General features: G+C 48.3%; 1 protein-coding gene across 1 annotated transcript in view; it reads left to right on the top strand.

Moving 5' to 3' along the window:
- The window catches only part of LOC143923319 (uncharacterized), a 38,720-nt gene extending 20,721 nt beyond the window's left edge, over nucleotides 1-17,999 (top strand). Inside the window, exons 3-5 of the mRNA XM_077446928.1 lie at nucleotides 1,107-1,233; nucleotides 1,511-1,584; nucleotides 16,641-17,999. Coding sequence (XP_077303054.1) covers nucleotides 1,107-1,233; nucleotides 1,511-1,584; nucleotides 16,641-16,918 — 479 coding nt within the window. The 3' untranslated portion in view covers nucleotides 16,919-17,999. The remainder of the gene's footprint in view (nucleotides 1-1,106; nucleotides 1,234-1,510; nucleotides 1,585-16,640) is intronic.
- The last annotated feature ends 6,059 nt before the right edge of the window (nucleotides 18,000-24,058 follow it).

Below are 24,058 nucleotides of genomic sequence, written 5' to 3'. Positions count from 1 at the left end.
AGACAAGCCTGCAGTGTCCTCCGGGGGGCTCTCATAGGGCTTCACTGCATCTGTGTGCTTAAAGTTTGTTTACCCGGGAGAAGTATGCAGTGCAGTGTGGACCGGACTCGGGGGGGGGGGGGGGAGGCGGGACTCTGGCTGGGAGAACAGACATCGGACTGAGCGGCAATGCATGGAGCAGGAGGGGGGTACAGCTGGGGGGTAGAGGTGGCCGAGGACACAGGTCATGCGGGGAATGCACAACTAAAGAGCAGCCAGTGTGATAGTCGAGCATGGAGCTCTGCTAGTCACCCTCCACCCACCCGTGTGCATGGTGCACTGGTACCCCTAGCTGCCTATGCTGCTACCGGCCATATGTAGAGGGGGCTGCATGGGCCCCCTGCAGCACAGGGCCTAGGTGCAGTCACAACTGCTGCACCCCCTATAGTTACGCCCCTGGCGCATGCGCAGTACACAGCACACACAGATTCCGAAAATAGCCAAGGATGAACAGCGCCTGCGCCGTGAGTCCAGGTTCTAGCCCCACCATCCAAGTGGACATAGAGTAGGAATATAAAAGCCGAGCGCAGCAAGGCCGAGCCCGAAGCGTGGCGAGCGAAGCACGCCCGCGAGGGGCCCTATAATTTTCAGAACTTTATGTCCTCTTGGATGGTGGGGCTACCACCTCCACTCACGGCGCAGGCGCCATTCATCTTCGGAGATTTTCCGAAGCTTCGTCTGCCCCGTACTGCACATGCGCAGGGAGCTACAGTTCATTGAGAGAACCATGAATGCCAACATGTACTGTGACATACTGAAGCAGAGCATGATCCCCTCCCTTCAGAGACTGGGCCGCAGGGCAGTATTCCAACATGATAATTTTCTTTTAAGAAATGCCATGTTCCTTCTTCTCTCTTCCTCTATCACTAATCACAATTCAAGAATTGTGTTAACATATTTGAAGCTTAATAAAGTTATTGTTGTACTTTTGAACCTTCTGGGGCCAACATCAATTATTTACTAGCATTAATGCTACTTGTATCTTCTCTCTCTGACTTTTACAGTCATGTCACCAGGTGTAAACATTGTTTTTCTTTTTTTTTTTTGGGGGGGGGGGGGCTCTTCAGGAAATTTTATCCCTCTTGATTTGAAAGTTGAGTGGACAAAGGGATTTGAGGAAATGCTGACCCGGTTGGAGGACTCAGAATTGGAGCCAAATTTCAGGGATATTATTGTGCCGATATTCGTTTACAGGTAAGCAGAGAAAAGTATTTGAGATTTTGTTATTGTTATTACTGACGTTTGTGATTGGCCAGAGGAGAGGTGATACTTGCTTTTATCAGTAGGTGGTGCTAGAACACTAAAAAAAAAAAAAAAAAAACATTACTTAGCATGTTGCCCCTAACATGAAAAATATATCTGATGCTAGGTCCACTTTAAGGACCTAAAATGAATTTAAAAAAACTAACAGTATTTGTATAGATTTTAGCAGTTCTGTCCATTGGGTTTGTCATATCTGTGCTTTTTGCAGTGTGAAGAGGGATGTGGCCCCTTCAGAAGTGCAAGAGATGAAGAATTTCCTTACCAACTGCCGCAATTTAACAGGTACAGAATGTCTCTAATCCAACATTCACTATCGTCAGATACTCAGTCCGGAAGCACATCAGATTACATCTACTATGGTCAGGACTGGATTGGGACACAAATTTGGCTCTGGACTTCATCTAGACCTGCCCACTTTAATTTTGCAAACACGCACAAAAACAGTATATAAACTTATACGCAATTGCGCAATATGGATACGTATATGGACATTGATACGGGTGGAGTTTGGGATGGATCTGAGGGAAGCGTATGGGGCATCAGAGCGGGCCAGGGGAAATCTGCAACAATAAGAAGCCTGCAGCTATGGTAGCAGCAGAGAAGCTGCCCTGAACACTGAAGCTCCCACCATCCCGGCCCAGTCCACCCTGGAATTGTCGCCTGAGCTGGCCCTGGACAATACAGCGGTGCTCAAATGAATGGCTCTGCAGGACGTGCAGCCATTACTTTGACAGGCTGTCTGTCACTGAAACCAGCCCACTGAGCCATCGGCTCACTGGGAAACTCCCGGTGGTCCCGATGGATGAGGCTTTCAAGTGTAGTAGGGACCCCGATCCTGGCTAACTCATATTTGAGAGATTCCGAGAGTCCTAGGCGGAACTGGTGAAGTAGAGCTGCCTCATTCCAGCCTGTGTCTGCAGACCCCTGCCAGAAGTTTGCGGTATAGTCCTCTACTGGTCGCCTACCCTGCTGTAGAGAATTCAGGGTGGCTTCAGCGGTAGCTGTACGTTGGGGGTCTTCGTAGAGTTGTGCCTTAGCCGCCAGGAATGCGTCCACCGTGCTAATGACTGGACTCTTTTGTTATCATTAACTGTGGGCCAAGGCCTGGGGTTCATCATACAACAAAGAGATGAGGAACCCGACCTTAACAGTCTCTAAGGCAAAAGTCCAGAGCTGCAAGGCTAGGTATAATAAACAGGCAGTCCTGAAGGATCTGAACTTTTTTCGGTCTCCGGAGAATCACTCCGGAATGGGAACTTGGGGTTCTGGCAGAGGGAACATAATCATAGAAGTCGCAGAGAATTGTTCGTGAGCAGGTACAGGGGGGCTGATAGAAGCTGGAACTGGTTCTACATTAGCAGATGACTCTGACAGGTGTTGCAGCTTATCCCTCAATTGAAGATAGCCTTCCTGTAACTTCTGAATTGCTTGGGTCAGAGTAGTGGCTTGTTGACACAAGGCCTCTAATGGGGACGCACCTCTTCCGGCCTCAGTCATGGCTGGATTATACTGTCAAGTCTCTGGTGTGAGGCCGGGTTGCTGAGAGGGCATCCCTTGTGGCTGAGTGCAGCGCTTCCCTGGGAGTGATACAAGGGATGCGGTGCCCAAAGGATCACGGGTTGCCAGAAATGCTGCAGGCTTGCTGATTGGCTGTAGATAGCTGGAAGGTGCCGAGTAGCAATATGGGCAGCCGTGCGGAGAGAAGTCTTGAGTTAGAAGCAGCAGGGTAAACCAGGAGCCGGGTCCGCAGCCAGGCCAAGGGTCAGATACCAGAAGACAGTCCGAAAGGAGTACAGGAACAAACCGGGTCATACACAGAGGGCAGAGGATCGAAGAGTAGTCAACAAAGCCGGGGTCAGAACGAGGAGATAAACAGGATCACAGGTCAAGCCAAGCAGGGGTCAAGTCAGGAGTCTTCGGAGTATACAAGCACAGGAACACAGGAAGCTGTTGAGAATCCAGCAAATTGCAAGTGTCACTGATTGGTTTAAATAGGCCGGGGGGTGCCTACAATCATCATGGCGTGTGCATGCGCATCGGCGCGCGCAGACTGCCGTTTCGTGGCTGCCGCGCATCTGCGTGCGCACAAGCGCACAGAAACTCTTCTGGCCCAACCATGACGATTACTGGCGGAGTTGCCCACAACACGGCCATTTCCCTGACACTTAGTCTGAGATCCGAGCCGAGGTCAAGTCCACTCTGGCAACGAAGTACAGAAGGGTTAATCAGAAGAAGAATGGTTGAGATCCAACCCGGGGTTGGTTCCAATCTGGCAGTTGAGTACAAAAGGGGCAAAGAAGTAGAATGGTCAAGGTACAAATCCGAGGTCAATGGCAAGCAGCAATCAAGAGTATTCAAATAGGTTTCCAGGTCACAAGTTCAGACAGATCACACACTAGCACAGGAACAAGGGGGGACTGAAGAGAATCCAGCAATTTGGCAGTGTCTGGGCTGGGCTTATATAGGGAAGTTTGAGGTCACTTCCAGTGCACCTCCTGGCCATTTTTCCCGGCTTTTTTCCATCAGGTTGAGGTCACTTCCTATGTGCCTCCTGGGCATTTTCCTGCCTTTTTCCAACAGATCTTCTGCACAGGTGCGGGTTGGCACACTGAGGCGTCTTTGGCGCATGCTCAGTTGGCATAGATTTCCTCTTGCGGCAATGCGCCATTGGTGCATGCGTAGTAAGCCCTGAACTCTTACAAAGAGTTAATTAGCACAAATAACAATGGGTGAAAGACCCTTAGAGCCCACACTGGACTTATTTACAATAAATACATTATAGCAGACAACAGACAGACAGGTGGCTGGAGTTGATGACATCAGCATCTGCTATGAGTCCCAACTAGGGATGAGCCGAAACACCCCCCGGTTCGGTTCGCACCAGAACTTGCAAAAGGACCGATAGTTTGCGCAAACTTTCGAACCCTGTTAAATCTTATGGGACTCAAACGTGAGAAATCAAAAGTGCAAATTTTAAAGGCTAATATGCAAATTATTGTCCTAAAAAGTGTTTGGGGACCCGGGTCCTGCCCCAGGGGACATGGATCAATGCAAAAAAAGTTTTAAAAACTGCAGTTTTTTCAGGAGCAGGGATTTTAATGATGCTTAAAGTGAAAAAATAAAAGTTAAATATTCCTTTAAATATCGTACCTGGGGGGTGTCTATAGTATGCCTGTAAAGTGGCGCGTGTTTCCCGTGTTTAGAACAGTCCCTGCACAAAATGACATTTCTAAAGGAATAAAAGTCATTTAAAACTGCTTGCGGCTTTAATGTAATGTCTGGTTCCGGCAATATGGATGAAAATCATTGAGAAAAAAATGGCATAGGTAGCCCCCCAGCCCATTACCAGCCCCTTTGGGTCTTGTAGGGATATTAAGGGGAACCCTGCACCCAAATTAAAAAAAAGGAGGGGTAGATTTCATCTCACTTCCTGTTGTTTCCTTCTGTTTGAAAGTAGGAGTCGTTTGTAAGTTGCATGTTTGAAAGTAGGGGCCTGCCCTATATACTCTGCAGAAATTTGGGCCTTAGGTGTTGGTGTTGCCACAACACTGTAAGCCCTCACAGTTACTCTTGGTGGGCGCTGGAACTGGCCCTGCTGTGAAATATTAGATCAAGAATTGTAATTACATGCCCCTGTTGGGCCTTTAGTGGTGGATGGTGTGGTGGTGTTGCCACAACACTGTAAGGCCTCACAGTTACTCTTGGTGGGTGCAGAAACGGGCCCTGCTGTGAAATATTAGATCAAAGTACGGCCCATTCAGACCCAGCGGGCTGCGGCCTATATCCCACACATCATAAGTGCTTCGGGACAGAAGCTCTTATTGCCACAACAGATCACACAGGAGTTCCGATCCTACTACAGCTCCCTATACAATCTAACCTCACCCCCGCCCTCATGATTGGATATGGTCGACTATCTTGATCTGGCTCAGATGCCGACACTCCTGAGGGAATCCCAGGACTCCCTGGAGGAACCCATCACTCTATCCGAGATACAGCAAGCCGTGAATGCTATGAAGCCGGGCAAGGCCCCAGGGCCTGACGGCCTCACAACCTCATATTTCAAAATGATACTACCCACCCTGGGCCAACATATGATGACCTTGTTTAACAATCTTGGCACTGGGCTGCAACTCCATGACCCTTCACTGCAGGCACAGATTTTGGTCATTCCCAAGGAGGGTAAGGACCCAAGTCTATGTGGCAGCTACCGCCCCATCTCCCTCCTAAACACTGACCTAAAAATATTCACCAAAATCTTAGCATCCAGACTCCAGCACCATTTGCCCCATCTTATCCATCTGAACCAGGTGGGTTTTGTCCCAACTAGGGAGGCCAGGGACAACACCTCCAAAGTCCTTAACCTAATCCACCTGGCAACTAGCAGGAGAGCGCCGAGCGTCTTCTTGGGCACAGATGCTGAGAAGGCGCTTGATCGCGTCAATTGGCAGTTCATGTTTGAGACCCTTCGGCGGGTAGGCCTGGGAGACAGGATGATGCGCTGGATTTCTGCAGCTTACATCGCTCCTTCGGCCAGGGTGAGGGCGAATGGCTTCCTTTCTGAGGCCTTCCCAATTACAAACGGGACTAGGCAGGGCTGTCCCCTTTCACCCCTACTATTTGCCCTGACCCTGGAACCATTCTTGTGCCACATCCGGCTTAACCCGGACACTACTGGCATTGGAACCAAAGAGCCATGGCATAAGGTCTCCGCTTACGCGGATGATCTTATGTTCTCACTCTCGAACCCAATGATCTCGCTACCGAGCCTCCTACGGGAATTCAACATCTATGGCCGCCTTTCCAATTTAAAAATCAATTTTTCTAAATCGGAAGCCATGGGAATAGGGGGGCCTCAGCACCAACTCCAGCTACTCAAAGAGAGCTTTAAGCTCAAGTGGACTGGCTTAGCCCTGAAATACCTGGGCACTCTTATTCCCGCTTCATTGTCTCAATTGTATAACCTTAACTTCCCCCCCTGCTGAAAACAGTACAAGGACTACTAAATGGATGGAGCAGCGGCCTCCACTCGTGGTTTGGCCGCTGTAATATCCTCAAAATGACAATACTGTATAAATTCCTCTATCTCCTTCAAGCGCTTCCGATTCATGTACCCACCAGTTACTTTAAACAAGTTCAAGCAACTTTTGCAAATTTTCTCTGGGCAGGGAAGCACCCGAGAGTGAGTGGGAAGATACTCTCCCTCCCGAAGTCCCATGGGGATTGGCATTCCCAGAAGTCAGAACATACTATCAGGCCGCCCACCTTAGCAGGTTAATTGATTGGTGCAGACATAGCGACGTTAAATTGTGGACGCTGTTAGAGCAGGATCAGTTCGACATCCCACTCCATAGGACACCCTGGTGTTTCCCTGAACTGCTGCCCGCCCTCACACGCCACCCCTTGGTGGGTACTACGGCCAAAATCTACTCACAAATACTGTTGAAACCCGATATCTCCACGTGCAGCTCCCCCTTGAAGCCCGTCATTGGGCACCCCCGTTTTGAACCAGACCTGAGGGACAAGAAATGTATGGACCTCCGGGCCTCGGGCCTGTTTCAGGCTTCCCACTTTAGTACCTTGGCAAAGTGGAAAACGCACAGGGAACTGTCTGATCCTGATGGCCAATACAAACTGGACTTTCTAAGAGCTGCAGTATGCCGCTCCCACGAAATGACATGCAACAGCCCCTCACACCTTTGGAGACGATTTGTACAGAGGCTGGGGTAATTTCACATACCCTCGCTCTGTCCTACGCATTACTGATGGAAGTGCCAGGGGATTGTCAACCCCCTGGCCTTCTCAAATGGGAAAGAGACTTAGGTAACCGCTTCACAACCCAAATGTCCCAACATATCCTTACTTTCACTCATAAATCCTCCCTCTGCACCAAAACCCAGGAAACGAACTATAAGATCCTCACGCGTTGGTACAGGACCCCCACCATCCTACATAAACTTTTCCCAGCGACCTCCAACCGCTGTTTGAGATGTCAAGCCGAGAAGGGTACTATTTTACAAATTCTTTGGTCCTGCCCCCGTTTACGACACTACTGGACGGAGGTCCGCCGAATAACCCAACTGTTCACGGACTGGCCGGTACCGGATGATCCGGCGTTCTTCCTCCTTGATGCGACCAGCATTCCAGCATGACAGTACAAAAAATCTGTGGTTCGCCACCTCCTGGATGCGGCCAAGGCCTGCATTCCACTGAACTGGAAATCCCCCCACCCACCATCCATAACTCAATGGCTTCACAAGGTGGATGAAGTCAGCAGGATGGAGGATTTGGTTCTCACCAGTCAACATAGACAGGAGGGCTACTCCAGGACGTGGCAGGTATGGAACGTGTTTAAATACTCAGACGAGGGACGGAAACTTAGGAGGACTGACTAGTCAACCAGGACTGATAAGATCAGACTCTCTCCCCCTAATGGGGAAAGCTGAGAGGGCTTAACCTTGAGGGGCAAGAGCCACCAAATCCATGTTCACCATACCCCCCTCCCCTCCATCCCCCCCTCCCTCTTGCCCCCCCCCCACCTCCCCAGACTCCCCCTCTTCCCACCTTATATTTTTCTCTCCACTCTTCTCCATTTACCTCTTTTTTACTTCTCTCTCCTTTCGTGGTCTCGGATCATACTTTCTGCTTTGATAAAGGTAAAAAGTGGGGAGGATGCTGAATTCACGGGGTTAACATTGCACTCCTATGTTGGTGGGACTTCTGCCCCATGGAAAGGGCAATGGAGCATTACATGCGACTGTTTTAATTGTATACCTGTGACGTCTGTTGTCTTATTTTCATGTATTTTGATCCCTGTGGATCAGTTTTCTTTCCCTTGTTATAAATAATAAAAAAAAAGAAATATTAGATCAAGAATTGTAATTACATGCCCCTGTTGAACAGGGGCAGAAAAATTGGGCCTTAGGCACTGGTGCTGGTGCCACAACACTGCAACACCTCATAGATACTCTCGTTGGAGAGCAAGAATGAGCCCCGCTGCAAACTATTGCATCAAAAATTGTAATTACACGTCCCTGTTAAACAGGGGCAGAAAAATTGTGCCTTAGCCACTGGTGGTGGCGCCCAGAAACAAAAATGTTCTTACAAGCTATCAGCATGAAAATTGAGGAGGAAGAGGATAGTCAATCAGCATAACAGGATAGTCACTCAGCATCAGCATAGACAGTCTTGAAGGGATCTCACATTAAAAAAAAAATATTCGGTTACATCAGTATCAGGTGCTTGGTAGCTAGTAATCCAAGACTGATTCATTTTTATGAAGGTCAGCCGATCGACCGATTCGGTGGACAGGCGCACCCTGTGATCGGTTACAAAGCCTTCAGCAGCAGTGAATGTGCGTTCCGAAAGAACGCTGGATGCAGGACAGGCCAGTAGCTCAATTGCATACTGTGCAAGCTCTGGCCAGTGATCCATCTTCAAGGCCCAGTAAGCCAGAGGATTTTCGGTGGGAAAGGTGTCCAAGTCTGACCTTGCCCCTAGGCATTCCTGCACCATGTAAATCAGACGCTGGCGATGGTTGCTGGAACCGATCATACCTTGGGGCTGCGGGCTAAAAAAATTGTCTGAAAGCATCAGTCAGATGGCCACCTTCTCCACCACTCCTTCTGTGACTGACCAAAGCCTCAGCAACACGTTGTCCAGGAACAGGAATTTGTAACCTCCCAGGCTCTGGAAATGCATTGCACGAAAAACCTTTCTGCAAGGCCTCCCGAAGATATTTCATTCTCTGCTCCCTCTGCGACAGCAAGATTTATATTGTTATTATTAATATTATACACGATTTATATAGCGCCAACAGTTTACACAGAACTTTACAATGTATAGTGGGGAAAACACAATTACAGCACAGTTCAATACAAAAGGTACAGGAGGGCCCTGCTCATAGAGCTTACATTCTAAAGGGACGAGTTGGTGGTACAAAAGGTAATAGCTGCAGAGAATGATTTGATGGGGGTGGCTCGGGGAGGCCATGCAGCGTAGGTTTGCTGATGCATCTGGAGTCCTCTGGGTCACTAAGGACAACATGATCCGCAGCCACCTCCTCCCAGCCACGTACAAGTCCACGGGTTTCTTGGGACTGTAAATGATCCCTTGAAGACTGCTGCTGATGCTGAGAGCTAGGCTCCACCTTCATGCTGACACAATCCTCCTCCTCCTTCTCTTCCTGGGTGATCGGTGGGCCAGCAGGGGCACTGTCTGGATAAAGGGGGCCTTGAGAGGTAAGGTAGTCCTCCTTTTCCTCCCTCTGTTTTGCTTCAAGTGCCCTGTCCATTATTCCACGCAGCGTGTGCTCCAACAGGTAGACAAGAGGGACAGTGTCACTGATGCATGAACTGTCACTGCTCACCATCCTTGTGGTCTCCTCAAATGTTGACAGGATAGTGCATGCATCCCTGATCATGACCCACTGGCGTGGGCAAAAAAAACAAGCTCCCCTGAACCTGTCCTGGTGCCATAGTCGCACAGGTACTCACTGATGGCCCTCTGCTTCGTGTGCAGCCACTGCAGCATGGCCAATGTTGAGTTCCACCTGGTGGGCATGTCACAGATTAGGCGGTTCTTGGGAATTCCTTTTGGAGGTCAGCCAGCCGAGTACTGGCATTATATGACCGGCGGAAATGCACACAGACTTTCTTGGCCTGCCTCAGGAGATCCTGTAAGCCTGGGTACCTGCCCAAGAACTGCTGCACCACCAAGTTCAGGACGTGAGCCAAACAGGGCACATGGGTCAGGTGTCCCTGTCAGAGGGCAGAGAGGAGGTTGGTGCCATTGCTGCAAACCACCATTCCTGGCTTAAGCTGGCATGGCGTCAACCACCTCTGAGCCTGCCCCTGCAGAGATGACAGAATCTCTGCCCCAGTGTGGCTCCTGTGCCCCCAAGCACACCAGTTCAAGCACCGCATGGCATCTTTTTGCCTGCGTACTTGCGTAGCCTACAGAGCACCGATGGTTCCGAGGACAAATCAGCACAGAAAGAGGCCATGGAGGGAGAAGAAGAGGAGGGGTGGAGGAGAGAGGTGTGTTAGAATCACCACTAGTAGCATTTTGGAGGCGTGGTGGCGGAACAACCTCCAACACTACTGTACCCTGTCCTTCATCCTTCCCAGCTGCCAGCAGAGTCAACCAGTGGGCTGTGAAAGATAGGTAACGTCCCTGTCCATGCCTGCTGGACCATGAGTCAGCGATAATATGCACCTTACCGCTGATTGCCCTGTCCAGCGAGGCCAAGACTTGCCTTCCACATGCCGGTTGAGAGCCGGAATCGCCACTGAGGAAAGTGGCATTTGGGAACCTGCCACTGAGGAACTGCACATTCCACTAACTCACAGAAGGGGGCCGAGTCTACCAACTGAAAAGGCAGCAGTTGAAGTGCTAGCAATTTAGCCAAGCTAGCATTCAACCGCTGGGCATGTGGTTGGCTGGGAGCAAACTTCTTTCGGCTGTGCAGCAGCTGGGGCAGGGAAATTTGCCTGGTACAATCGGACGTTGGTGTACTGAGAGCCGATTGCCCACAAGTACTTGGCTGTGACACACCAAATTCTACACCTTCATTTCTCTCAGTGCAGATTTCAGAGAGGACTGAAGGTCTAGTGGGGTTGGAGATCCCAGCTGATGAGGAGTAAGGAGAGGTCCGCTTTGTTCCTTGGTGTGGGTCTTTTATGTATGCTTGCCAACGGACTGCATGGCAGGTCAACATATGTCTGGTCAAGCATGTGGTGCCCAAGCGGCTGATGTTTTGGCCACGTGAGATACGCTTTAGACATATGTTGCAAATAGCAAAGGTGCGATCTGCTGCACACGTCTCAAAAAAAGGCCCACACCAAAGAACTTTTGGAATAACGTGCAGAGACAGCAGCGCCCTGCAAATGCAGAGCTCTGCGGTGTGATGCAGTCGGGTGGCTGCCCTTAAGCTGGTCCCTGGAGGGCATCCTGCCTCGTTGGAGATGTGCCTCCTCCTCCTCTCTCCTATCAGGCACCTACAGTATGTAGAGTCAGTGACCTCATCATCCCCTCCCTCCTCGTCACTGGAGCAAACCTGGCAGTATGCTGCAGCTGGGGGAACATGACTGCCAGTTTGCTGTACTTCTTGGGCACCACTCTTCTCTCTGGGCTCACATAACTGCCTTCATCAAGCTGGGTACCATTATCAGAGCCCTCAAAACGCTGCACATTCTCCTGCAGCATTTTCCCCAACATTGTGGTCAACACAGTTCGGGGGACTCCCCAGGACATGGTGGGGCTAGGGAAGGAGTGACTGATGCCATTGAGCCGAGGAAAGAGGCCGTTTTGGCAGCTGCTTTGGCAGACAAAGTACCCTGAGCCTGGATGAGAGAGGTTGAGGAGGATGAGGACAGCTTGGTCATCCAATCTCTCAACTCTTCTGCATGTTGTGGCTCAACACAGCCAGCTGCCGAAAAAAGGACAAGCATGCCCCACGGTCCACGTGCTGATGAGGATTCACTGTGTCTACGACCAGCACTGTTGCCTCTAGACACAGAGCCTGCTTACCCTCTTTTATTGGCCTGTGTCTGCCTCTCCTTGTTGGCTTTCCAGACATACTTTCTTTGATGTATTGTAATAGGTACACAAGGAATTGTCTGCAGTCATTTAGCTGCACACTGTACCCTGTATACAGTACACTGACTTAATAAACTGCAGCTCAGCTCAATCAACTGCCAGTCTATATTATCGGGCAGTAGAGATGGCCTTGCGGTTCGCCCGGCTGTCGGGTCGTGGCGAATTTTACTCGTTCGTGATTCGCCAAACCGGCAAACTTCTGGCGCTGTTCGCGCGGCGGATGCGTTTACATTGTGAAGAACTTTGACCCATGATGACACATCCATCATGGGGTACAGGATAGCCAATTGAGACATTTCAGCACATGGACAATTGGACATACCCCCTACCTTATAAATAGACCTGATCTGGTGGCCATTTTACATTCTGCCTTTTGTCAGTGTAGGGACAGGACGCTGTGTGGAGCAGGGACAGCCAGTTTAATCACTAGCTATTACTATTAGATCCACAAAAGTCCTTTTAAGGACTGGTATAGGTGTACAGTATATAGGGTTCTGGTGCACTGCTGCTGACTGCTGTGCTGATGATTGCTGAGTGCACTGCTGACTGATTCTGCAGCTGTCTTTTGTCAGTGTAGGGACAGGATGCTGTGTGGAGCAGGGACAGTCAGTTTAATCACTAGCTATTACTATTAGGTCGACAAAGGTCCTTTTAAGGACTGGTATAGGTGTACAGTATATAGGGTTGTACACGTATAATATACTTTCTTTCAAATATAGAAAGCATATTATAGTGCACTGCATGCAGTGGTGTGGTGTCAGTGCTCTCTATCATGGTGCTGGTGTCAGTGCTCTCTATCACGGTGCTGGTGTGGTGTCAGTGCTCTTTATCTGGGTGCTGGTGTGGTCTCAGTGCTCTCTATCTTGGTGCTGGTGTCAGTGCTCTCTATCACGGTGCTGGTGTCAGTGCTCTCTATCTCGGTGCTGGTGTCAGTGCTCAGTCTCTATTACGGTGCTGGTGTCAGTGTTCTATCTCAGTGCTGGTGTCAGTGAGGGAGATAGCAGCGGAGAAGTCAATCAGCAGGCAGTGCCAGCACCATGGCTGAGGATCAGCACTGGACTGGCACCTCAGGACCACCGCAGTGGAGCCCTGCATAGGTGGGGGTAAGGGCCGGGCAGAGGGAGGGGCTCAAGCACAGGTTGGCACACTGGGACACTGGTACAGGACTGCACTGCCCTGACTGTGGCACTGATCATCTCCTGCACCCCCTTCATAGCCTGGCCTGACCTTGCCTCTCCTCCATGGCCTTAATGTGCTCCTGAATTATCAAAATTTCACAGATAAAAAAAGAATGCTTGTCGTCGTCGATCCCAGATTCACTTAATACTTTTGTTATGTCAGTGTCCATGTGGTGGGACTATGTGTGCACAGCTAGTAAGTATTTTGTGGCTGCAAATATGACCTGGAGGTTTTTAAGGTTCGCCTACCATTAAAGTCAATGGGGTCTGCCGCAAACTTTGCGGGTCGCAAAATTTTGCCCGCGTTCGCGGTTCGCGAAATGTCCTGTCAGAAGTTCATCCATCACTATTAGGCAGAGAACAGGGATGGTCTGCAGTCAGCTTTAGCTGCGCACTGAGCCCAGTATACAGTACACTGACTTAATAAACTGCAGCTTAGCTCAATGAACTGCCAGCCTATATTATTAAGCAGAGAACAGGGATGGTCTGCAATCAGCTTTAGCTGCACACTGTGCCCAGTATACAGTACACTGACTTAATAAACTGCAGCGAGAATAACAGGAACACTCTGAAGTGAGATCTAGCTAAACTGCCTGCTCTATCTAACTGAAATGAAATGACACTGTGACTCTCTTTCTCTATCTCTCTCACACACCACCCGCAACACACTACATAAGGCCGACACGCAGGCAGCCTTATATTATGTGGGGCGTGTACCTACTCCCCTGAGCCATGATTGGCCAAAGGCACCCTTCCTTTGGCTAATTATGGGTCTCTGTGCTGACGACGCTGTGATTGGTCATAGTGCTTGGCCAATCCTCAGCCAGCAATGCGCTGCGATGCCGCAGTGAATTATGGGCCGTGACGCGCCACTCGAATTTGGCGCGAACGGCCCATAATGTTTGAAATTCGGCGAACGACCGAACATCCAGCCAAACACGAAGCTCATCCCTAGTCCCAACAGTATGAAGCCGTCACTATTTCTAATATGGCATTGAGGTCCTATGCAGGGTTTCCAGAGTCTGTGTGTCTTGGGGAGACATGGACTTGAATCCAAAGTAACATTACTTCAAGGGTCCCCAGGCATACAACTCACAAAGAGTAGTGTTCCCTTAAAATTCACGGCCCATAATCAGAGGCAAGCATTCAGTCCCCTCCAAAAGCCTCTGTCCCGGGTGAGTCTATCACAGGGACTCCATTCTGCTGTGGCTACTCACATATCTTCAATTTTAAATGTAAGTCTACCTTTGTTTTAAATAAACTATTAGTTCATACTACTCCATGAGGAGATTTTTTTTTATTACATGTGTGATGACCATTGACGGATGACATCATATGGAGATTGCTTTGGTAGTTTGATATGCATTATCTTTGGATTTGAGGTGAGCGGCCATTGCCAGGGCAGGACTTCGGGTGGTGGGGGCCCCTGGGCTTTAGTCACTTTTGGGCCCTACCTTCTATACATTACCGTATTTATCGGCATATAACGCACACCCCAAGTTTAGGACAGATTTTAAACTTTTAGGAGGGAAATTTAAAAATGGCGCCACTGAGATAGAGTCCTGTGTATCTTGATGGCTCTCGGGTCCTCTTGGTGGCTCTCGAGTCCTCCCCGCGGCTCTCGGGTCCTCTCGGTGGCTCTCGGGTCCTCTTGCAGTCCCGAGCGGAGCCGAGAGTACCCAAGTGTACTCGGCTCGGTTCATAGTCACGCCCACTCCCTGTGTTATGTCCATCATAGGGCGGGACTGGGCGTGACTGTGAGCCGAGCCAAGCCGAGTACACTCGGCTATGTATCTCGGCGGGGCCCCTATCGGGCGGGGCCCATGGGCTTGAGCCCAGTGAAACCCAATGGTAAGTCCAGCCCTGGCCATTGCACATGGTGGTGACTTTGTGCCCTATCTGGGATTCAGCACTAATTTATGATGATTGACACTGGGATCTGTTTGTCAATCACTCAGCATTTATCCTGGAAGAAGGATTGCACATTATTGTCATATGATTTTAAAAATATTTTTTGCATTCAAAGTTTACTTTGAATGCTGCACTTTAGCATTGATTATTTGATTTATTTATTTTTTTACTTTATTTGTGCACTGGCCTTTTGTTTCATTTTCTATTTAATATTGTACATTTTTTCAACTTTTGTCTATATATGTGGTTCTTAAGTTTTTACACTCATATTGGTGTATTTAGACTTAGCACTGCTCCAACTAAAAAGGCTTTATATACTACAACATTGTGATTTTGTAGCAAGTCAAGGTGAGGGGCTGATCTGTGTCATATATTATAATTTATATGAATGTGGCACCTCCCTGTTGGAAGCTCAGTCTAGGAATCAGATGGTGCCTGAACAAAGATGGCTCCATCCTTCTGGAGAGAAAAGGAGAAAAGGAGAAGGCATTGTTGAGGGGGAGTGCTGTGATCTCTGTAAGCCCTTGTACACACGAGAATCCGTCGGAATGTGTCCTATCGGACCATGTTGTCGGATAATCCGACTGTGTGTGGTATGCATCGGACTCAGAGCCGTCTTTAATATTGATTGGACCCTGGGCAAAACTTTTCTTGGGGCCCCCCTCCCCCCATGCAGTTTTGCTCTCCAGTTGCTCTGAGACATACAATAAATAGTAGCTAGACTCAAAATCAGTTTACTGAACCAGATCAGGCAGCGATTGTGATTGGTTGCCAGAGGTTACAGTGTATCATTACTGCTCACTGACTGGTTGCTAGAGGTTACAGCATACATTATGGCTCACTGATTAGTTGCTAGAGGTTACAGCACATGATTTCTGCTTGTTTATTGGTTGCTAGAGATTACTGTGGCTATGACCTCAGGGGGGCATGATATACATATGAATGCCGTCTGCCGCCCCTATTTACATATGAATGCCAGTAATTTACATGTAAACACAGGGTCTGCAGGTGAGTCATCTGTACACAACAATAGGGCAGAGCTGGGCAGCATTAGTACCAGCACTTCACACTGAGATATTGGGACACAGCACAGGACTAAAAACTCAAGGGACAAGGGAATTTAAACCAGGATAGTTGGCAAGTATGGGGCAGCTGCTTTGGGCCCCACAACCATGACAGGGCCCAGGGCAGCTGCCCCTTTTGCCCTGCCTTAAAAACGGCCCTGATCGGACTGATTCCGTCGGAATATCCGTCGGACCCAATTTTCCAACTTGTTGGAAATATTTTCCGACCGACTGGTTCGATCGGACATACTCCGATCATGTGTAGAGAATTTTGATCGGACCAAGTGCCACGCATGCTCAGATCAAATTCCTACATCAAAGCTATTGGCTACTAGCCTGAACGTAGTCCCATCGTAACGAAATGACGTCATCACGTTCTGAAAGATCGGATTTTTCGACAACTTAGTCCGACCGTGTGTATGCAACAGTTTCAGACAAAATCAGACGGACAAAATCAGACGGACAAAATCCAACGGATTTGGTTGTCGAAATCTCCGACCGTGTGTACATAGGCTAAGATGTATTAATATTTGTAGGTGTTTTTTTTTTTGCTCGCACTGAAGGTAATAGTCTTCTCTGCCCTCAGGAATTTTTCCGCTCATTGTCCTCACCCACAAGACAAGCGGCAACTTAACCAAGTTACATGACCTGTTTGAAGGGATGGGGGCGGAGGAGATCATTTCTGTGGAGAACTACACAGCCGAGGACCACACTGACACCCGGGGACGACACTTTCAATTCCTCAACCTGATATACAAAGCTCTGGAAGATGTTGATTTCAAAATGCAGAAGCCAATCAACAAGAGAAAAGAATTGGCCAAACATAAAACATTTCTCTTTTCTTTTTTACATACCAGGAGGTAGCATTAGAACGTTAGTTATCCACTTGAAATACCTTTTCACTTTGTTTTCCAAACTTCTGTTATCTTCTTGCAACATGCCACTGTTATTGCCCAGATAGCAAGGATAACTTGTCACAAATTTGTGGCAGTGTCAAATTCTGTTTAAAGAGGAAGTAAACCCTGATGGGTTTACTTCCTCTTTCATTCCCTGCAAAGGCAAAGCATAATGGACTACTATGCATCGCATCGCATCGCATAGTAGTCCATTATGTGTCACTTACCTGACACAGGAGCCAGCGAAGTCGCCGCTGTCCCCTGTAGTCCGGCGCATCCATCTTCTCGGTGGGGTCTCGCAGCTCCGCCACTGTCATTCGGCAAAGCCGCGATGACGTCACTCCTGCGCATGCGCACGGGAGCCAACACGCGCGGCAGCTCCGTAGTTGAGAATGCTGCGCTCAGTGCGCCTGCGCGCCGCTGTCTACGGCGCATGCGCCGTAGACAGCGGTGCCTGTTTTCGGGCAAATATCTCCTAAACCATATAGGTTTAGGAGATATTTCTTGGACCTACAGGTAAGCCTTAATCTAGGCTTACCTGTAGGTCAAAGTGGTTTGTAAGGGTTTACAACCACTTTAACTTGCTGCACATTTTCACTGGCACGTTGTACACTTGAAGAGCACTTGAAGCTAAAGTTCTAGTTGACACTTTTCCAATTTGTAGCAAAATTTGCATGGCAAGTCTCTAGCAAGAGCAAAGTTGCAGTGGTGAGTCTACAGCATGAGCTCTGCAAGTCACAGTGACCCCCTGTGTTGGGATGACTATTGCACAACATAACTGAACAAGAACTTGCAGCAGACTTGGAGAATGTTTGCAGAGAATGTTGATCTGGAGTCATGCAATGCAGACTTGCTCCAATTGTACAACAGACTTGTGAAGACTGGCAATAGCTTAGCCATTAATTTTCAAACTTGCAGCTCAATTACTTGCTATCTGGGTGTATGTCGCCTAAATTAGTAAACAGGTAATTTAACTGTATTTGGTGTGTTTTATTTCAAGTTAGGGTAAACTCTTCATTCTATAAATAAACATTTATTTCAAGATGCAACAGCAGAGGTGTCATTTGAAGCTTGTGGGCCCAGCAGAAAAAAAGTTGACCTGAGGCCCTTCCACTGCCACCTGCTGCTTCCCCAAGCGCCAGCGGCTCAAGAATATTTCCGATCTTTATTTTACAATTTGGGAGGGTAATTTGGAGAAACTGTTCACATATTGATATATTTCTCCAATTAGTGGCGACTGGTGCTCAATATTGTGGGGGGGGGGGGGGTGGCAAACCAACACCCCCAGCCCACCCTTTTTTGAAGCCGATTAGAGCTTCTGGCTCTAACATTTGCTTCCAAAAAAACAAACAAAAAAACACATTGAAATCCATGCGCCCGGTGTCCTACATGTAGATTAGGGGCTGGGCGCATCTCATATTTACACTAAAATGCAATAAAAATAAATAAATAAATTTAAAAAATTGCTTTTTAAGAGCTATGGGCGGAAGTGAGGTTTTGAGGTCACTTCCGCCCTGCAATATTATGGAGACGGGTGGGGGGCATCTTCCCTTCACTTGTCTCCATACCCAGCTAGGGATAACATCCGTTCGACTCCCCCGCTGCCTACGACTCCGGTAATCGGCAGAGGGCTCCGGAGCGCAGCAGGGGGGGGGGGGGGCTCCTCTCCCGCCGCCGATAAAAGTGATCTCTTCACAAATCCGCACCAGAGACCACTCTTATCGGAAAACGGACCGCCGACCAAAGAAGAGGATACCGGGGCTACGGCAGCTAGCTGCTGCCATAGCTATGATATTCCTCTTTAAACTTAGGACGTATAGCAGCGTGCAACAGTCCGGTAAGTGGCTATACATGCTTCAACTTGGAAACTCAAAAAATGTAAGAGTTAGGAGTAGGACCACACTTTACAGAGGAGCCTTGAGGAGGCAGTGAAGTTTCCACATATATTTAGAAATGTGTTCAACTAAACCCTCAGTTTTTAAGATAAATTTTAATACATGGGCAGTTTGTTTTTTGCAGGCTTACTGGCAAGTGTGCTGGGAAATCTTCTGTTTGTTTGTAGTGTTGGTCCCTAGTTGTAGGGGGCAAGCATTTGGGCCATTGGGCCATTTTCCCCCACCACTCTTGATATTAATCATGTGTCTGGAGGTTCTTCTGTTGTTCTAGGTATAGCTCTTATATACAACCCACAAATCCAGGCCACTCTCTCTTATTGTGTAGTTGGAAATTCAAAAAATCTTCCTTGTGCTAGCTCAGTGATTCTCAACTAGTGTTTCCGTGGAACCTTAAGGTTCCTCCAGAGGTTGTAGGGGTTCCTTCAGCATTGGGCAATTTGTGCCTCTCAGATAAGTTTCCACTGACACCATTGATCTTTTTAGCTATCTGTAATGCCGCGTACACACGACCAGACTTTGAGGGATTAAGTCCGACAGACTTTCGAAGGAGTTCTGACGGAGTTCTGGCAGAATTCTGACGGACTTTCCGAATGAGCGGACTTGGCCACACACAATCACACCAAACTCCGACGGATTCGAACGTGATGACGTACGACTGGACTCGAATAAGGAAGTTCATAGCCAGTAGCCAATAGCTGCACTAGCATCGGTTTTAGTCCGTCGGAATAGCATACACACGAGCGAATTTCTCGGTAGGAACTGGGTCCGGCAGAGTTCTGGCGGAAGAATTTGAAGCATGTTCCATTTTCTAAAGTCTGCCAGACTTTTGCGAATCAAAAGTCCGTTGCAGCCCACACACGATCGAATAGTCTGCCGGAATCATTCCGTCAGACTTTGGATGTTGAAAAGACCGGTCGTGTGTACGGGGCTTAAGGAGGTAATTCTTCCCAATGACCACAAGTGTAAGGACCATTCTTCCCACTGACCATCACACTATTGTATCATGATTTCATGATTGTAGATTTCACATTTTTAGCAGGGGTTCCTCGAGACCGGAGAACTATTTCAAGGGTTCCTCTGTGTTGAAAAGGTTGACAAAAGCTGTGCTAAGCTAGTCCCCAAATAGGGGGCAGAAACTGCTAGTATCATTGGTAATTAATCATCAATGTGCTAAATGAAAACCAAATAATAGACACAAGATCCATTTTTGCAGACAAGCAAAACGCCATCTAGGTTCTGGCATGCAAAAACTTCAGGAGGAACTTCCTCCTCCCATCCAGCTCATTCCTTGGGTTCAAGCTTTTCTTCCATGAGGAAGCTGACATCTTCTAAGATTTTGTAAAGCAGTTTCAGGCATTTCATATGTCTTTCCCGAGTTTTCAGATGGTCCTCAGGGGTGTAATTCTCTACTAGTATTATCTCTTCTGCCCCCATTCCTTTAAACGTATCCTTCAGTCTGGTGATATTCCCGCTGGTCTGGTGGGTAAGGACGACAATGGGGAATATTCCTGAGGAAAAACAATAAATAACTGTAGAAAAAAGCTCTTCCTATTGCTTAATACAAGAGACATTGGGGTTGATTTACTAAAACTGGAGAGTGCAAAATCTGGTGCAGCTGTGCATGGTAGCCAATCAGCTCTAACTTTAGCGTGTTCAATCAAGCTTTCTCAATAAACCCTAGAAGCTGATTGGTTTCTATGCAAAACTGCACCAAATTTTGCACTCTCCAGTTAGTAAATTAACCCCATTGTCACTTTGCCCCTTTACCTTTTTCCCTCAGCCTCCTGATATGCATCCTCAACCCGCAAAAATACCTGTTGCTACTGGGTATGGAGAAGAATATTCTCACGTGGCAGTACTTGGGTCTAATAGCGAATTGCTAGGTCCCAGTACTGTCCGATTCTAAGGGGGTAAGGTCACAACACCAGCCTACACTAAGCATTTTAGTGCTGCCACTGCTGTAGAAGAAGACGCAGTGTTAGAGCTTTGGCAAGGTGAGTGTCAGGGTATCGGTAGGGGCCTTTACAAAGGCACTTTGTCTTTAAATCCCAAAGCAGCTAAAATGATCCCTTGCAGTGGGCTGTGCCCATACTGCAAAGGTTAATTGGTCGTTTGATCTGTGGAAACAAAAAAAGGAAATGTTCCTACTCCATTCTCTGCTCCTCCCCACAGTTTGACTGGTCACCGGGTGATGTCACCCGGTGACCACGCCCCATGCCTATATAAGTCATTGAGCACATCGCTCACACGCTATTACAGCGGGAGAGAGCGTTGTGTCAACATCAGAGGAAGAGAAGAGGGAAGAGGATGACACAGAAGCCCGGGTCACCACTAGCAAAAGAGCTGAAAGAAGATAGCGGAGGAGCCGGTAGAAGAACCGGAGATCGGGAGAAGAGGCCGGACACCGGGAGAAGAACCAGACATCGGGAGAAGAGGCCGAAGAGAGCGGAAAAGACGGAAGCGACCCCCGAAGTCGGAAGAAGATCCCCCGGACCTGCCTAATATATTACTTTAAAAACCTGTGTAGTGTGTTTTTTTATTGACTCTTTTTTTTCCCTCAGGTGAATGGGTAGGGGTATGATGTACCCCATACTCATTCACATAGGGTGGGGGGCCGGGATCTGAGGGCCTCCTTATTAAAGGGGGCTGCTGGATTCCGATAAGCCCCCCCCCCCCGCCCACAGATCCTGACAACCTACGGCCAGGATTGTTGGGAAGAGGCTCTTGTCCTCATCAACATGGGGACAAGGTGCTTTTGGGTGGGGGGGCCGCAGGGTGCCCCTCTTCCCCAAAGCACCCACCCCCCCATGTTGAGGGCATGTGGCCTGGTACGGTTCAGGAGGAGGGCTCTCGCTCGTCCCCACCCCCTTTCCTGACCGGCCGGGCTGCATGCTCGGAAAAGGGTTTGGTATGGATTTTGGGGGAACCCCCATGCCCTTTTTTAGGCGTAGGGGGTTCCCCTTTAAATCCATACCAGACCTAAGGGCCTGGTATGCTCTTGAGAGGGAACCCATGCCGGTTTTTAATTTAAAATTTGCCATGGAGTTTCCCCTCGAGAGCTGATTATTCTGTGATTGGCCACAGCTTGAAGTCGTGTTGTAAGTCGCCCCAAGTCGCACTGTGATTCATATTCAAGTCATGTCCAAGTTGCCTCCCAAAATCACGCTGCAAGTCGTGTTGCCCCTGTGTGAATGGACTCTAACTGTCTTGCCACTACATGTTTCTCAGTGACTGATCTGCCACTACATGCTGCTTATTGACTGCTTTCTACTACATATTGCTCACTGACTTCTCTGGCACTAATATATATATATATATATATATATATATATATATATATATATATATATATATTTCACTACATACTGCATACTGCCCTGCCAATACATACTGCTCTATGCCTTGCCTCTACATGCTGCTCTATCCTCCCACTACATGCTGCTTATTGTCTGCCCTGCCCTGTACTACTCAGGAATTCCTGCACCCTTTTCATTACCCCACCAGTCATCAGGGGTGAAACCCTGCCTTTACCAAAATAAGAGTGTAGGCATGTCATCAGCACACCAAGGATTCCTCAAACGGTCCAAAGTGTCACTTGCCTGGCAAAGGGGCCCTGTGTGGCTCTGAAATATTGCTATATGTGTAGGGTGTGACCGTGTGAATAAAGCTTTGGACCCTTTGAGGAATCCTTGGTGTGCTGATGACATTTCTCAACTCTGATTGCCTACGGTTCCCTGCTGGTGTCCATTACAGCACCCAACACAACTACAGACATATTCATGTGTGCATGGGGAATATTGCATTTTGACATTGCAGAATAAGGTATGGTAAAGCCAGGCATGGATGGATCAAATCTTGCCCGGTTCACCAGGGACCAGCCAAGATTTGATCGGTCATTGGGTAAGTTGGTTGCACCCAAGTCGAGTTGACTTCGGTGCAACCAGCCTGTCAGATTTTCTTACATTTGATTATCGCTAGGGATGAGCCGAACACCCCCTGTTCGGTTTGCACCAGAACCTGCGAGCAGACCTAAACTTCGTGTGAACTTTAGAACCCTATTAAAGTCTATGTGACTCGAACGTTCACAATCTAAAGTGCTAATTTTAAAGGATAATATGCAAGTTACTGTCCTAAAAAGTGTTTGGGGACCCGGGTCCTGCCCCAGGGAACATGGATCAATGCAAAAAAAAAAGTTTTAAAAACGGCAATTTTTTCAGGAGCAGTGATTTTAATAATGATTAAAGTGAAACAATAAAAGTGTAATATTCCTTTAAATGTGGTACCTGGGGGGTATCTATAGTATGCCTGTGAAGGGGCGCATGTTTCTGGTGCTTAGAACTGTCCCTGCACAAAGTGTCATTTGTGCAGGAAAAAAAGTCTTTTAAAATCACTTACGGCTATATTGTCGGCTCCCCGTAATACAGAGAACACTCAATGAGTGTTCTCTGTATTAGCCGACAATTCATTCATTCATTGATAAAAAATAAAAAAAAGCGTGGAGGTTCCCCTAAATTCAATTACCAGGCTCTTCAGGTCTGCTATGGATATTAAGGGGAACACCGCATCAAATTTAAAAAAACAAAATTGACGTCGGGGTCCCCCTAAAAATCCATACCAGGCCCTTTATCAGAGCATGCAACCTGGCAGGCCACAGGAAAAGAGGTGGGGACAAGAGAGCGGCCCCCCCTCCCTCCTGAACTGTACCAGGCCACATGCCCTCAACATGGGAGGATGCTTTGGGGGTCTGTGACCCCTCAAAGCACCTTGTCCCCATGTTGATGGGGACAAGGGCCTCATCCCCACAACCCTGAGTGGTGGTTGTGGGGGTCTGCGGGCGGGGGGCTTATCAGAATCTGGAAGCCCCCTTTAACAAGGGGACCCCCAGATCCCGCCCCCCCCTGTTTGAAATGGAAAGGGGGTACAAAAGTACCCCTACCATTTCACAAAGAAAGTGTAAAAATGGTTAAATAAGACAAACACACTTTTGAAAAATTCCTTTATTAAAAATAAAAAAAAAATAAAAAAAAGATTCCAGCGGTGCTAATCCACTCTTGCTATCCAGCGATGGATCTCCGGCGGTCCAGCGATGGATGATGATATCCAGCGACGGGGGATCTCTCAGTCTAGCGCTGTCCATACATCCGTCTTCTGTCTCCACTGCGGAGACACTGCGGAGATCCCAGCGCTGACGTTTCTTATATTAGGAGGGCGGG

The sequence above is a fragment of the Lithobates pipiens genome, unplaced genomic scaffold, assembly GCF_037356315.1.
Source record: "Lithobates pipiens isolate NorthernLeopardFrog02 unplaced genomic scaffold, aLitPip1_a1.2 Scaffold_22, whole genome shotgun sequence".
Classification (NCBI taxonomy): Eukaryota; Metazoa; Chordata; class Amphibia; order Anura; family Ranidae; genus Lithobates; species Lithobates pipiens.
This window is presented reverse-complemented; position numbering and strand designations above follow the sequence as displayed.